We start from the raw sequence: 16,872 nt of genomic DNA, 5'->3' as shown, positions 1-16,872 counted from the left end.
AATTCTTCCTGCTACTTCTTGAGCTTGCTTTGATTTTTCCCTTGAAGATGAAAGGGTGATGCAGCAAAGTAGAGATAAGTATTTCCCTCAGTTAAGAACCAAGGTATCAATCCAGTAGGAGGCACAAGCAAGTCTCCAATCTATGCACCTGCACAAACTAACAAACACTTGCACTTAACGCGAAAAAGGGGTTGTCAATCCCTTCACGGTGTCGAACAAGACTGGGATCTAATAGAGATAGGTATAAAAGATAAATAAAAATGCAAACTAAAGTAAATATAAATAAATTGCAGCAAGGTATTTTTGAGTTTTTTGGTTTATAGATCTGAAAATATATGATGAAAATTAGACCCGGGGGCCTTAGGTTTCACTAGAGGCTTCTCTCTTGAAGATAGCATACGGTAAACAAATTACTGTTAAGCAATTGATAGAAAAGCGCAAAGTTATGACATCTAATGCAATGATCATGAATATAGGCATCACGTCTGTGACAAGTAGACCGACTCCTGTCTGCATCTACTACTATTACTCCACACACCGACCGCTATCCAGCATGCGTCTAGAGTATTAAGTTCATCAGAACGGAGTAACGCCTTAAGTAAGATAACATGATATAGAGGGGTAAACTCAAGAAATATGATATAAACCCCATCTTTTTATCCTTGATGGCAATAATACAATACGTGCCTCGCTACCCCTTCTGTCACTAGGCGAGGACACCGCAAGATTGAACCCAAAACTAAGCACCTCCCCATTGCAAGAAAAACCAATCTAGTTGGCCAAACCGAACCGATAGTTCGAAGAGAAGTACAAAGATATATTAATCATGCATAAAAGAGTTCAGAGAAGACTCAAATAATATTCATAGATAATTTTATCATAAATCCAAAATACATCGAATATATCTCCAAGAACATCGAGGAGAACATTGTATTGAAGATCAAAGGGAGAGAAGAAGACATCTAGCTACTAGCTATGGACCCGTAGGTCTGTGGTAAACTACTCACGCATCATCGGAAGGGCAACAAGGTTGATGTAGAGGCCCTCCGTGATCGAATCCCCCTCTGGCAAGGTGCGGGAAAAGGCCCCAAGATGGGATCTCATGGAAACAGAGGCTTGCGGCGGCTGAAAAGTATTTTGGTGGATGCCTCCGATGGTTTGGGAATATTTGGAAATTTATAGTGCAAAGATTAGGGTTGGGGGACTCCCGAGAGGTCCACAAGATAGGGGCGCCCCACCCTAGGGCGTGGCCTGAGGGCTTGTGGGCTCCTCGGGACTCCTCTGGCCCCCTCTCCAAGTCCTCTAGATGTCTTCTGGTCCAAGAAAAATCATCGCGAAAGTTTTATTCCGTTTGGACTCTGTTTGATATCTTTGTTTGTAAAACTCAAAAACAAGGGCAAAATAGAAATTGGCACTAGACTCTAGGTTAATAGGTTAGTCCCAAAAATAATATAACATAGCATATTAATGCATGTAAAACATTCTAAACAGATAATATAATAGCATGGAACAATAAAAAATTATAGATATGTTGGAAACGTATCAGTGGGCGCATCTTTTCAATTGCCTTGATCTTTTCGGGGTTAGCGTCGATTCCTCGATGTTCGTAACAATGACATTAACAAGAAAATTACCTTGACTTCTGACTTCTTCACTATTTTAAGTATGCATAGATCATCTGGGTGAGTGTCAAGAACGGTCACATATCTATTAGTATAAAATAATGCTAAGCATCTTCCACAAATCGATTGAGAACTATAACTCCTCTGAAAAGATCTACCGCCTTCTAAGTAACACCTACGACACGACATATTTTGATACTTTTCAGCCTTGGGTCCACCTGAGCAAAACTTGACCGATATGCGAACGCTTACAGACTAATACTGACATGTGTCACTGGGTTGAGTTTACAAACAAGACATGATCCGGTGGTTTGAGCTCAGCATCTGGAATGTCTCGAACCTGAATACAACAGGTGATTCATTAGTCATAAATGCCGCCTCTGCCTCTCGCCCGCCTCTCCTCCCCTCCGCCTCTCCTACCAGCGCCCGGTCCCCTCCGCCTCCGCCTCTCCTCCGCCTCTCCTCTGTCTACATCCACACTTATTTCACACCTTAATAAAGCCACACAAAAAGTGTTGTTGTGTCTAGGACATGGACGATGCAGCCTAGATTCAGCAATCGCTTTTTTGTGAATTCATTTTCAATGCTGGCATGCATGGAAATGGGTTAGTGCAAGCTGCATATGTATTAGTTCAGCAGTGATACAATGTTGTATAGTTTAGATACACAAAACATGCGACTCTCAAAGCTCAAACTCACACGAGAGCGAGGGATTGTAGATGGCACCTAGTAACTACCCTCCCGGGGTAGAAAATTTGGCCTCGTTGATATATCAAGTAAAGTATCATATGTGACTGCAGGACCATCGAGTGTTGTCTATCTATAAGCAATTAAGCATATGTGAATCAATATAAGTTTCCAATAATCTACAAGCAAAAGTTGCCTAAAGTTGGCTGCAGAGGAGTATCAGTTATGTTGGTAATGTTGTGATTGTTTCATAACTATACCTAGATATATCAATTCTTAATTCTATTAGCATATCACGGACCATGTCTTATTGGAATGAAGTACTATAAAAATTGGTGCCAGGTCTTGATGTCTCTATTCTGATGCAATGCTTTACACATATCTTCTTGTCTTTCTTTACAGAGTACTAACGAAATACATTCCTCGATCATGTGAAGATTGGACCACTTCCTTCCTATTACCATGTACCTCCGCTGCAGATTCTTGTGGTACTCCCTCCGTACTTCAGTATAAAGTTTGAGTCATCTATTTTGAAACGGAGGGAGTACATACTATCGTTTATTTAGTACTCCCTCAGTTCGAAATTACTTGTCACAAAAATGAATGTATCTACAACTAAAATACATCTAGATACATTCATTTTTTGGACGAGTAATTTCAAACGGAGGGAGTATCTTACAAGTATCGTTTGTTTGCGACTGATATCAGTGACATATTATTTCCAGATTTATGATGATCTGCCCAATAGTGAAAGGTGGTCATGGCCGACATATGAAGTTCCAAATAATTTAAAAAATTAATATGTTTTGTACTTCTAGTCATATGGAATGTGCTGGTACTGACTACAGAATGCGTCAGATTTAGTTCAGACACTTCATTTTCTCATTCTCGAGTTCAGAAAGTGAGCTGCACAAGTGAGCCGCTTCACACAGCAAGAGTTCAGAAAGTGAGCTGCACAAGTGAGCCGCTTCACACAGCAAGCACCCGCGAACAGGAATACAGAAAGTGAGCTACAGAACTTGGCTTCAACTAACACCCACTGCTTAATACAAACCAGGCTCGACATACGGAAACCAACAACCAAATATTTACATGCAATAAAGCAAGAAGTAGCACCTAGAATATCTTTGGCTTTGCATGAAGATTACGAATTTAGATATCGCAAGCATGCACGTACTAGTGCACTGAAAGCAATCGCCAAAATGAACCAAACATCTTGGGGCAAAGAACTCAACCAGGGACCCCAAGAGCCATGGAGGTTGAGTTCCAGTTGCCGGTCAAGTTCCGCTTGATGCTGGTCATCATCACATTTGTCCTTCTCATGGCCTGCCTTCTTGCCGCGACCATGGGATAGCTTGCCATCGGAAAAGCCAGGCTGCATGGGCTCAATTTTGTGGCCTGCCTTCTTGCCGCGACCACGGGATAGCTTGCCATCGGAAAAGCCAGGCTGCATGGGCTCAATTTTGTGGCCTGCCTTCTTGCCACGACCATAGGATAACTTGCCGCCAGGCTGCATGTGCTCAGTTTTATGGCCTGGCTTCTTGCCACGTTCAAATATTGGTTTTGGTCTCTTTGGGGCATTTGCAGGCGTCATTGCTTCATCCATCATTGTTCCTCCCGCCATCATTGGAGGTGGCGCAATTTGCAAAACACTGAAAAAGATCGGAATAGAGTTAAAAATGATAGCTAATGATTCATTTTGACAGTATAAGTACATGATTTTTTTTTCTTTTCTAATATTGTCAAAATTGGTAGTACTTCTCTAAAGCTTCAAGGGCGTTAGTGATGTTGTTCCTCATGGCTTCAGGAGATAGTAAAGCATCACTCGGCAGCTTACGCAGTAGGCAGTTGAGATCTTCCAAAGCTCTAGAAAACAACACAACATAGTCACAAATAGAGCCAAGTCGATTAAACATACAATTGGACAAGTATCCTCATGTATATACCGTAAGCAAACATCCACAGCTCTGGAGGCAGCTTTGCCTTGACCAATAGAGGAAGCATATTCTACCACCTGCATCAAGTTTTTCTTTTTTACAATTCAGGTAGCTTGAGTGTTCGTAATTTGGACCGAGCAAACGAATTACAGGAAATATTAGATGCGCTATCAATAGCTGTGTGCATGGTTTGAAGGGAATGAATTCGAAACTTGAGGAAGAAAAGATTGATGACGAAGAAACAACACAAGGCAAAGTTGAGGACGAAGCAACAGGATGCACTCATGACGTGAAACTCTCAACACCAGAATATAACTTACTGCTCGAATATTGAAATGTAGAGACGACACTGGACACCATTGTAGTGATCTGTGATCCATGTAAATTGACCTTTCAAGTTCCAAGCATTGATCTGCAATGGGCCAAAAGATGTGAATCTCATAAGGATGTCACATTGTGTCAACAAAAGCCTCTGGTTATGACAGTTAGGGCCAGTTCTTTTGGGCGGCTTAAAAAATAAGCTGCCTCTCCCTAGCTTAAAAAAATAAGCCGCCCCTTGAAATTTGTTGAGACTTCTAAATTAGCTATCCTATAACTAGTTTAGAAGCCCCGATAAATAAGAGAGGCGTCTTATGAGAAAAGCTGGGGAGGAGGTGGCTTATTTTTTAAGCTACCGAAAGAACTGACCCTTAATTCACATGATCATATATCGGCAACAGCAAATGATGATTATAATACTCACAAAACCTCAAGGAAATGATGATAACACTAACAAAACCTCAAGGATCGTACATGCTTAACATTTCCACCATCAAAGTTAGAGATCACAAAATTTAAGGTGGAACCACACACAATTTTTGAAGATATTATACTCGAATAATTGTTTATGGTCATACAACAGAGTAAACTGAGCAGACATTTGCATCTCAGTTCCTGAAATTAATTGTAGTTAAAGACACTAAACATGCACTTGTTGAATGTTGGATGCACTTGCAGATGTGCTATATTACAACGAAGAAGACTAATAGAAAGCTATGTCTCAAGAAGAGGACTAATTCACTACCAAGTTCCATGAGCCAATCTTGAGTCCACAGCAGTTCCACAGTACATTTCTCCGCCTCCATCCTGACAACAGGCATCAAATAGCAGCAGCAGAAGTCAATAAGGTGTCATTTTAAATAAGAAAAATACTAGAACAGGTAAGGGTAGCAACATATGCATTACCTCTTAAAGTACTTGTGCACTAGATTGGTTATCTCTGCCCCTGCAATAATTTGGAAAAAGAAAAAGTTACCAGCCAAATATCAGGAAGGAAACCATATAATTCTCAAGGGTGCAGCCTGAAGCCACTCAGGACCAGAGGATCATGGCACAAAACACAGGCAGAACAGCAATAAAAGTTGTTCCCTTTCTTGCCTCATCACCGCACGGGAAGCCTCAGGGCTGACTGCTGATAAACAATGTGTGGATCTCGTTATACGACATTTTGAGGACACTTGAGGCTTAAAACAGAGCCAACAAGTTCCTTCTTTGTTGTGCAAAAGCCACTTGAAGACAAACTTGCGTTTCCGGATTTTGAAATCTTAATTAGCTTCGATGTGTGAATTCTCGAATTAGCATCAACGATTCCATGTTTTTTCGTTCTTTTTTCCAAGGGAACCATGGCATTTTTTCTGTTTGGTAAAAGAAATGAAATGAAGTAGATGGCTCATCACCACCTAAATAAATTATTATAAAGCACAACATTTGAGAAAATCCCAGAAGTATCATGAATCGATCTCGACTCAACTCTGCATATTTGCACCTAAGCACAACAAGAAACATAGTCATGGAGGGTACAGAACAGGTGGCTGTGTGTCCGTGGTAAATGCTGTCTGCCTACAGGAGTGAGGCCTTGATAGATTTGTCCATGCTTGATTACTGGGAGCACATTTTTTTAGCATGGCGGCAGCCTCAAGCCTGCTTCTAATGCATCAACATCTATGAATCAACACATGCACCCTATCTAACGTTCAAAGTTGACGAATAACTAAACGTTTAATGTCAATACTACCAATAGCGAAGCACTCTCCTAAACACACATGACCAACAGACAAATAAGAGTCAAAAGATAACATTGCTTAGTAGATTACACGACGGGAAAGAAGGGAGGATCACCTGGGGTCATGTTGAGGTACTTGGGGAAAGAGCATGGACAGTACATTGGGAGGAAGTCCATGTCTCCAGCAGAAAATGGGGCCACTGCTTGCACAACCTCATGTTTCATATCAACTGTGATGACCCAGGCCTTGTCGTCTTCATCATTCACCTTGGACATGACGTAAAGAAAATCATCATCGCACATGCTGAGGGTGGGGGTGTAGAAATTTAGTTTCTTCAGATCTAACTTTCCTGTTTCGCTGTCCCACAGCTCAGGCAATAAAGCAGAATAACTTTGGTCGACGGAGATATCATCAACTTTAACTGTGAATCGCTGACGCCAATATCCCCAAGAAAGCTTCCTATTCCATGTGGTGGCTTTCCAATCTTTATTTCCAGTGCAGCAAGGGTCATGAGATTCTATGTGGACAAACTTGATCATATTATTGCAGCAGGCCACATCTCGAAAATATTGAGGAGCGTCAGATTCTTCCTTGTCTCGGGAGAAAGGCCTTGACTCAGGAAATGGGATGTATTTGATCACAGGATATTCATCAAACACTTTGTGAACTACAAGAATACCACGCAAGAGATCAACCCAGCCCAGTGAGCTCCCAATCGTGATCTGCTTGCAGGTATCATGCCTACAAAAAAATTTGTTCTCAGACTCTGATAAAGACAGCAATGCCACCTTGCTACTCCATGCCTGTGTCTGGGACGAGAAGACATGGACATCAAACATATGATCCCCAATAGTCTTGTTCCAACGTAGGAAGACCACAGCATAGTGCTCGTTGTTAGTGCCGCCGCAGGGTAAGAGGCCAAATTGCTGGGCTTCGTATGCTGGAGCATTGTGGTCCGGGAGCAGGTGCAGTGCTGGCTCCCCGGGGCCTGCTCTGTAGACGAAATGGTGGGTGGACGTCAAATCGCCTGGGATGTTGAAGGTCACGCAGAAGAGAACAAGGGCGGCCTCCGCACAGATGACGTAGGGTTCTTCCACAAAGTCATCCTCTTTCAGGCCTGGGCAGTGGACAGAGAAGTAGGAGACACCCGGCGGCTCGACGAGCCAGAAGGACACCTCAATAGCCTGGCCATCCCTCGTCTTGGACTTGACAGTGGTTTTGTTCTGGAGGTCAGAAATACATGCTGACCAGTGGAGTAAGACCCAGTTTGGAGAGCCAGAGCGTTGGGCGGTGGAGCCGGCAGCATACGGCTCCATCAGGTTGATGGGACTGAACGATACAGTAGAGAGCGGCATGGATCTGGATGTTGAGGTCGACACAAGCAGGTCATCATCAGGAAAGCCATGTCTGTAGTCACTGTTATCGCCTGGCTTCTCACAATGTTCAATTGTTTGTTTTCCTTTTCTTTGGTGGCAGGCATCTGGAAGCTTCCTTCTTCTCGCCATCATTGTATGTGGCGCAATTTGCAAGACACTGGAAAAGACGGAAAAGGTAATAAGAATAGCTACATGACTTAATTTTTAAATGTAAGTAAAGAAAGGGTTTTATCTGCAAGTACGTGTTTAAAGCTCCAAGGGTGGTACTGATTTTGCTCCTCAAGGCTTCAGCGGATAATACTGGATCACTCGGTGACTTGCGCAGTTGGAAATTGAAATCTTCCAAAGCTCTAGGAAACAACAGAATTGTAGTCAAAAATAGAGCTAGGTTAATTCCAGAGACAATTGCATAAGTCTTTCATGTATATACCGTAAGCAAACATTCACAGCTTCGGAGGCAGCTTTGCCTCGACCATTACAAGAAGCATATTCTACTACCTGCATTAAGAATTGTTTGATTCAGGTAAGTTCATAATTTGGGATCCAGCTAATGAATTATGGAAATTAAATATGGTATCCATGGATGGCTTTGTTCATGGTTTGAAGAGAAACAATTCAAAGCTCGAGGAAGCAAAGCCCAACAACTTCTAAAAGAAACAAAACAAGGCAAATTTGATGACAAAAGTTTAGCAAATAGAACATGATGCACTCATATCGTGAAAGTCTGGAAACTAGAACAGTAACTTACTGATTGAATATTGAAACGTAGAGATGATACTGGGCAACAGTCTAGTAATATGCAATCGGTGTAACATGACCCCTCAAATTCCAACCATTCATCTGCAATGGACCATAAAGACGTGAATCTCAGAAGAATGCTGTATCAGTGTCAACAAAAACCTCTGATCATGACAATCAATTTGTAAGTTCATACACATCAGCGGCAGCTAAAAAATAAGAGTGCTTTAATAATACCTCAAGGACTGTACATGCTTAACATTCACACCGAGAAAGGACAGATCACAAAATTTAAGGGAGAAACCACATAATTATCCAATATAGTATTATCCTTGCCTTGATCAGGTGTTTAGGGCCTTACAGCAGAGTAAAGTCAGGAGACATTTTTCATATGGTGGTCAGGAAATTAATTATAGGTTCCAGAGACCAAACATGCAATTGGTCAATGCTGGCTGCACATCCGCATTTGCACATATGATATATTACACCAAAGCTAATAGGAAGCTAGTATCTCAAGAAGTGGACATCCATTACCAAGTTCCCTGAGCCAGTCTTGAGTCCACAGAATTTCCAGAGCACATTTCGCTGCATCCATCCTGACAATAGGCATCCAACAGCAGCAGCAGTAAAAATCAACAAGATGTCATGTAAATACGAAGTAACAAATCCTGGAACAGGTAAATCTAGCAATATATGAATTACCCCTTGAAATACTTGCGCACTGGATTGGCCACATCAAGCCCTGCAATAATAATTTGGATAAAGGAAAAGTTATAAAGAAAAGTTCAGGAAAAAAATACTCGGATAACTTCTTAAGATAGGATCGTAGTCCAATCATAAACACACAAACAAACATGAACTGACTTCTATGGGGTAGAGCCTTGGGGGGATAAAATTTGGTCCCTTCTTGTTCCGAATTTCATCAACACACTATAAGCCACTAAGATTTTGGTGTTTCATTGTGCAAAAGCATTTGACGAGGACAAACTTGTGTGTTTGAATACTGGATACTTCAGTTAGCTTTGATGAGTGAATTTGAATTAGCGTTGTATTTTTTGTTTGGTTAAAGGAATTTTTTGTTCATCACCACCTCAATTCTCGGGTGTGATCTTTCCACAAAATATTAGGAATCCACCTCATGATTCAGCTTAGTGTATCTCCACCAAACCACAAGGAGAGTTAAGACTCATGGAGGGTACAGAACTGGTGGTTGTGTGTTTATGATGGCACATGCCGTCTACCTACAGGTGTGAGGCCTTTAAAGATGAGTTTATTCATAGTTGATTACTGGCAGCACGCTTTTTGAGCATGGACTGCTGCCTCGTGCCTGCTTATAACGCATCAACATGTATGAAGTTTTCTTGAAAAATAGTGTCTTTGAGCCCGACTTTAAATCAAAGGACAAAAAGGGGCTGGGCACCCAGCTGCACGAAACAACTCTACACTGTGGCCGCCGGGGTTGAAGCCGGGTGGGTGAGTTGCCCACCAGCAGAGCTCACCAAAAGAGCGAGCTCAGTTTCTTTTACCCAAGTTATTAATTTTCAAAGTCTAACGAACAGCTAAAAGGTAATGAAAACGAAAAATTTCAACCAAGAGTGCAAAAGATAAATAATGCGAGGCAAAAGAAGGAAGAATCACCAGGGGTTATGTTGAGGTGCTTGGGAAACGCGCATGGATAGTACACTGGCATGAGGTTGCCTTGTTTAGCAGGAAACGGGGCCACTGCTACCACAGCCTCAAGCTTCATGTCCACTGCGATGACCCAGGCCTTGTGGTCTTCATCATTCACTTTGCACGTAATGTAGAGAAAATCATCTTCATACATGCTCAGGGTGGGGGTATGTGTAATCAGTTTCCTCAGATCCACTTTTTGTGTCTCGTGGTCCCGCAGCTCAGGCAATAAAGCATCATAACTTGGGTGAACCAAGATATCAGCAACTTCAACTGTGAGGCGTGGGCGCCATTCGTTCCAGAAAATGTTCATGTTCCATGTGGAGGCTTTCCAACCTTTATCTCTGCTGCACCCACGGTCATGAAATTCGATGTCGACAAACTTGATCAAATTATGGCAGCAGGCAACATCGCGAAAACGTTGGGCAGTGTATCCTTCATTGACTGTGATGCAAGGCCTTGACACAGGAAATGAGATGTATTCGATCATAGGATATTTATCGGACGGGTTGCGAAGAAGAAGAATACCACGCAAAAGATCAACCCAACCCAGTGAGCTGCTCCCAACCACGATCTGCTTGCAGGACACGTGGGAGGCCAAAAGCTCTAACACAGAATCCGATAATAACCCCAGAAAGGCCAGCTTAGTGCTCCACGCCTGATCCTTGGACGAGAAGAGGTCGACAACAAAATGCCAAGTCCCATATTTGGTAAAGTGCCGATTTAGGAATACCACGGCATAGTGCTCGTCGTGGAACGGCAAGAGACCAAATTCCAGGGCTGCAGCTGAAGACACTGCAAAGTTGGGATTGGGGTCCGGAAGCAGGTGCAGTGCTGGCTCCCCGGGGCCGGCTCTGTAGACAAAGTGGTGGGTGGACGTCCAATTACCAGGGATGTTGAGGGTTACGCGGAAGAGAACGAGGGCCGCCTCCGCGCAGATGACGCAGGGCTCGCTGGCGAAGTCATCCTCATTCAGGCAGGGGCAGTGGACGGAGAAGTAGGAGACACCCGGCGGATGGACGAGCCAGAAGGACACCTCGACGGCCTGGCCATCCCTCGTCTTGGACTTGACGGTGGTTGAGTTCTGGAGGTCGGAGAAACGCGCCGACCTGTGGAGTAAGACCCAGTCGGGAGAGCCGGAGCGTCGGGAGGTGGAGCCGGCAGCGTATGGCTCCATCAGGTTGATGGGGTGGAACAATACAGTAGAGAGCGCCATGGATCTGGATATATTGGGGTCGGGATTTGGGAATTAGGTCGCTCTTCTATCTAAACGCCGAATTGCAGGTTGGTGGCGGCGCGACTTGGGGAACTCGGGAGGCGCGACGGCTGGTTCATCGGTGGAGGCCGCCGGATTTTGGGTAGATGCACTCCGATTGTTGGGGGTGGGGGGTGGGGGGCGGCGGCGGGTTGAGATGTTGTAGCACTCCGGTGTCCGTCGAGAGTAGCAAAGGGAGATCAGGATTTAGGGTTGGAGGTTCTAGGAGCGTCTCTATGAGGCCCATTTTAGGGGGTGTCCGCCGCGTCGCCTGCAGCTCTAGCACATGGGCTGGCCCATAAACGAGCGACAACTTTCGTTTTTACACGTCGGTCACAAAAAACACGTGGGTCACAAAACTCCTTCCAAAAAAAAAAAACTCCTTCACCGTGGGAGAGGATTTAGGGCAAGCACAAATTGTGGCCATTGATCTGCATCGAGATTCGCAAATTTCTATATGTATCTCGTGTATTGCCGGTGTATATCAGTTAGGGATGAAAACGGAGATAGAAGTAGGTGCTACCACATTTGTTTTTATATATATTTTGCAAAGAAGAAATAAATACAAAAAACATCGGAAATGAATGCAAAAATAGATACTTCTAGAAACGGACACGGACCGAATCAAAGCGGACAGGAAACAGAAATGTGTGTTGATCAGAACTTAAAACCCCCTTCAGGGCCGGCCTCGAGGGGGTGTGGCAGGGGGGCGGCCGCCCAGGGCCCCCGAAATCTAGGGGCCCCCTCCAGGGTTCGCAAGGAGCCCATGGCCCAGACCATGAGGAGGCATCGACCTAGACGCACACGCATGAAGAAATCCATGTTTTCCTTCTTCCCATCGCGAGTTCGCCGCTTCGCGACGATCCTATTCCCGAGGGCCCCGATCGCGAGTCTCGACGCTGATGTAGATCGCTCTCCTCATGCGGCCGGCTAGTCTTCCTCCAGGTCCCCGGTCCCGTTGTGTTATCCTCCGTTCGTGAGATGCCTCTCATGTGCAAGACGAAGCCACCCCACTTATAAGGTCATCCCTAACCTCTTTCTAGTTGGTCATGTTCATATGGCGCAGCAGCAGTCAGACCTTAGAAGGTCTCGCATATGATGCAGTACAAAATTTTAATTTCGTGTGTCCGTTGCTCTAAATCTTACTGCAATCTGGACTTTGTCGACACAACACCAATCGTCTTATCTATTAAAAAAGTTGCCTGCTATGTGTTCGATTGTCGTTCCTTGCATTCTCTCTCCAAATCATATGACTGCAAATTTAACTTAAAAATTGGAAGAAGGTCTCAGCTATACACACATAACTTCAATCCAACACATGGTTATATAATAAAGCCACTCAGACTCCCGTAGCAAAACCTTTCATCTTGATGTTTACCCTCTATCAGGTATTTGATTTGTCTAATTAAGTAAAGGAATACACTATTTATAATTTTCATTTTATTTTGGAACAAGAGACAATAATAAGTTAGATAAAGGAATGAATCTAAAAAATGAGATTATTATTTTGATCTTTATAGTAGGGGCCCCGGGTTGCAATTTCGCCCTGGGCCCCCAAAATATCAGGACCGGCCGTGACCCCCTTGAATCATAAAGAAATACACATAAAAAACAAACAAATTTAATGAATTGTTAACATGGCTACAACATAATATGGTCGTGTTAGCAACTCGCTACTAGGGAAAAGCCTAGTAGTAGCGCGGTGAGCTGCTAGGTAGCTTGGCAGTAGCGTTCGTCCATCCATATAAGAACGCTACTGCTATATTTTTCATATATTTTTTTCTGCTACGTATTTGCGGTGCTTTTTTCTAGTTTTTATACAATATTCTAATCATATCATAAACATGCAATATGCTCATCATATCATACATATAATAGTCTCATCGTATCATCCAACACAAATCATATCGTCTCATCATAATCACGACAGAGATAAATACACCGAAGGTCTTAGAACTTGCGCACGATAATTAATTTGGTGCACAAACTTGTAAAATACGTGATTCTAATCATCAAACTTGTGTGGATGTGCAAATACGATCACATTTCACGTACATGGACGTATCGGCTGCCTGCATGTCACACCAACATGGCAAGGGCCCGCTGTCAGATAGCGGTGCATGTGATTTTTTTTAGGAAGACCCTTGGATTTTTTTTTTAACTGTCGTTTCGCTGGGTTCCACTCATCAATGTACTGTGTAAATAAAAAGAGAAAAATTTACTATAGGTCACAAAACTTGAGCTGGCTGACACTTAAGTACCACTACTTCAAAAAACCCGAAATACAGTCCATGTACTTGCGCAGGGGTTCACTTTGGTCCGTATATACGAATTGAGCTACGTATTTGCTGACTTGGCCGAGTCAACCGTTGACAGTTGTGCTTTGACCGCCACTTGTGCAGCACCTGTCCACTTGTGCGTTAATAGTAGATGGCTGGAGGTTTTTTTTGCAAATGCTCCTTCTCCTCCCAGGTAACCCCTGCCCGCCCGCCCCTCTCTCACGCGCCGTTCCTCCGCACGGCCCCGCATTCCCCTGCTCCGCCCCTCTCCCAGGTAATCCCAGAGAAACAAATGAGACGACGACCATGGCTCCTCTCCAAGCTCTCTCCTCCGCCCTCGTCCTGCTGCTCCTCGCGCAGCACGCGCACACGGTGAGGGCGAGCACGCTGGAGGACACGTGCAGCCTCGTCGGCACCGGCGGGGCGCAGGACTACGACTTCTGCGTCAAGACGCTGGGGGCGGACCCGGCGAGCGCGACGGCCGACGAGCTCGGCCTGGCCGTCATCGCGTTGAGGATGGCCATGGTGACCGCCAAGGACACCGGCGACCGCATCGCCCGGCTGCAGGCCGCCGAGACGTCGCCCCGGCGGCGGCTGGCCCTGGATGAGTGCGCAAGGATTACGCCTGGACCGTGCGCCGGCTGGGGCGCGCCACCAAGGACTTCGCCGCGGGCGGACGAGGACAGGCTGACGGAGTCGGAGGCGACCACCTTGCTGGGGGACGTTCGTGACACGCCGGCGCGCTGCGACAAGGCGTTCGTCCTCTGGGCCGGCGAGAGGTCGCCGCTGACCGACGCGGGCTGCGAGCTCGACGACGTGATGGTGCTGGCGTTTAATATCTTGTGGCATAGCTTAAACCACGGGGCAAAATGAGCAAGTAGCACCAGGCCTTCTTCTACCTCCGGAAGAAAAATTATCATCTTTCCGGACAGTAAAATTTGTAATGTGCAACAAATATAATAGTAACTTGCAAAATTTCCAATGGAGAACGATGTGGTGTAATCTGTTGGGGAACGTTGCAGAAAATTAAAATTTTTCCTACGGCTTCACCAAGATCCATCTATGAGTTCATCTAAGCAACGAGTCATGGGAGAGAGTTTGCATCTACATACCACTTGTAGATCGCGTGCGGAAGCTTGCAAGGTGATGATGTAGTCGTACTCGAACGTGATTCAGATCACCGATGCCAAGTGCTGAACGGACAGCACCTCCGCGTTCAACACACGTACGGCACGAGCGACGTCTCCTCCTTCTTGATCCAGCAAGGGGGAAGGAGAGGTTGAGGAAGACAGCTCCACCGGCAGCACGACGGCGTGGTGATGGTGGAGAAGCAGTACTCCGACAGGGCTTCGCCGAGCACACAACGGAGGAGGAGAGGTGTTGGGGAGGGAGAAGGAGGCAACCAAAGGCCAAGGACTCAAGGTATGAAGTCCCTCCTCTCCCCCACTATATATAGGAGGGCCAAGGGGGGGGGGGGGTGGCCGGCCCTAGGAGATCCAATCTCCTAGGGGGGCGGCGGCCAAGGGGGGTTTCCCTCCCCCCCAAGGCACCTAGGAGGTGCCTTCCCCTCCTAGGACTCTTCCCCCTTGAACCCTAGGCGCATGGGCCTATGTGGGGCTGGTGCCCTTGGCCCATGCAGGCCAAGGCGCACCCCCTACAGCCCATGTGGCCCCCCCGGGGCAGGTGGCCCCACCCGGTGGGCCCCCGGGACCCCTCCGGTGGTCCCGGTACAATACCGATAACCCCGAAACTTGTCCCGATGCCCGAAACAGGACTTCCCGTATATAAATCTTTACCTCCGGACCATTCCGGAACTCCTCGTGACGTCCGGGATCTCATCTGGGACTCCGAACAACATTCGGTAGTCACATACTTGACTTCCTACTAACCCTAGCGTCACCGAACCTTAAGTGTGTAGACCCTACGGGTTCGGGAGACACGCAGACATGACCGAGACGACTCTCGGGCAATAACCAACAGCGGGGTCTGGATATCCATGTTGGCTCCCACATGCTCCTCGATGATTTCATCGGTTGAACCACGATGTCGAGGATTCGATCAAACCCTGTATACAATTCCCTTTGTCAATCGGTACGTTACTTGCCCGAGACTCGATCGTCGGTATCCCAATACCTTGTTCAGTCTCGTTACCCGGCAAGTCACTTTACTCGTACCGTAATGCATGATCCCGTGGCCAACACCTTGGTCACATTGAGCTCATTATGATGATGCATTACCGAGTGGGCCCAGAGATACCTCTCCGTCATACGGAGTGACAAATCCCAGTCTCGATCCGTGTCAACCCAACAGATACTTTCGGAGATACCTGTAATGCACCTTTATAGTCACCCAGTTACGTTGTGACGTTTGATACACCCAAGGCACTCCTACGGTAACCGGGAGTTACACGATCTCATGGTCGAAGGAATAGATACTTGACATTGGCAAAGCTTCTAGCAAACGAACTATACGATCTTTTATGCTATGCTTATGATTGGGTCTTGTCCATCACATCATTCTCCTAATGATGTGATCCCGTTATTAATGACATCCAATGTCCATAGTCAGGAAACCATGACTATCTATTGATCACAACGAGCCAGTCAACTAGAGGCTCACTAGGGACTTATTGGGTCTAAGTGTTCACACGTGTATTACGATTTCCGGATAATACAGTTATAGCATGAACAAAAGACAATTATCATGAACATTGAAATATAATAATCCTTTTATTATTGCCTCTAGGGCATATTTCCAACAGTCTCCCACTTGCACTAGAGTCACCAATCTAGTTACATTGTGATGAATCGAACACCCATAGAGTTCTGGTGTTGATCATGTTTTGCACGCGAGAGAGGTTTAGTCAACGGATCTGCGACATTCAGATCCGTGTGCACTTTGCAAATCTCTATGTCTCCATCTTGAACATTTTCACGGATGGAGTTGAAACGACGCTTGATGTGCCTGGTCTTCTTGTGAAACCTGGGCTCCTTGGCAAGGGCAATAGCTCCAGTGTTGTCACAGAAGAGTTTGATCGGCCCCGACGCATTGGGTATGACTCCTAGGTCGGTGATGAACTCCTTCATCCAAATCGCTTCATGCGCTGCCTCCGAGGCTGCCATGTACTCCGCTTCACACGTAGATCCCGCCACGACGCTCTGCTTGCAGCTGCACCAGCTTACTGCTCCACCATTCAACATATACACGTATCCGGTTTGTGACTTAGAGTCATCCAGATCTGAGTCGAAGCTAGCGTCGACGTAAC

The 16,872-nt window shown here is 45.5% G+C and overlaps 1 protein-coding gene and 1 pseudogene across 1 annotated transcript; one reads left to right on the top strand and one right to left on the bottom strand.

Annotated features, from left to right (window-relative positions):
• Positions 1–3,168: 3,168 nt before the first annotated feature.
• On the bottom strand, positions 3,169–11,505 carry LOC123143592 (uncharacterized). Its single transcript, XM_044562532.1, has 13 exons — positions 10,041–11,505; positions 9,105–9,144; positions 8,937–8,998; positions 8,413–8,504; positions 8,095–8,162; positions 7,907–8,014; positions 6,404–7,821; positions 5,471–5,510; positions 5,310–5,371; positions 4,567–4,658; positions 4,256–4,323; positions 4,068–4,175; positions 3,169–3,961 (listed from the first exon to the last, which is right to left on the bottom strand). Exons 1-13 carry the CDS (start codon positions 11,287–11,289, stop codon positions 3,454–3,456), a joined length of 3,915 nt encoding a protein of 1,304 aa, XP_044418467.1. The 5' UTR covers positions 11,290–11,505; the 3' UTR covers positions 3,169–3,453.
• A 2,408-nt stretch (positions 11,506–13,913) lies between these two features.
• LOC123080828 (putative invertase inhibitor) lies at positions 13,914–14,476 on the top strand (annotated as a pseudogene).
• The last annotated feature ends 2,396 nt before the right edge of the window (positions 14,477–16,872 follow it).

This window comes from Triticum aestivum, chromosome 1B, assembly GCF_018294505.1.
Source record: "Triticum aestivum cultivar Chinese Spring chromosome 1B, IWGSC CS RefSeq v2.1, whole genome shotgun sequence".
Taxonomy (NCBI): Eukaryota; Viridiplantae; Streptophyta; class Magnoliopsida; order Poales; family Poaceae; genus Triticum; species Triticum aestivum.
Note: the sequence above shows the minus strand (reverse complement) of the source record. Positions and strands in the feature narration are given on the sequence as shown.

What these genes read in the sequence shown, in the direction of transcription:
- LOC123143592 (XM_044562532.1), bottom strand. Translation starts at nt 11,289, where the DNA reads ATGGCGCTCTCTACTGTATTGTTCCACCCCATCAACCTGATGGAGCCA. An exon ending in TACGTTTCAATATTCAATCA is followed by an intron (nt 8,163 to 8,412) that starts GTAAGTTACTGT and finishes TTCTTAATGCAG; the next exon opens with GTAGTAGAATATGCTTCTTG. An exon ending in TACATTTCAATATTCGAGCA is followed by an intron (nt 4,324 to 4,566) that starts GTAAGTTATATT and finishes AACTTGATGCAG; the next exon opens with GTGGTAGAATATGCTTCCTC.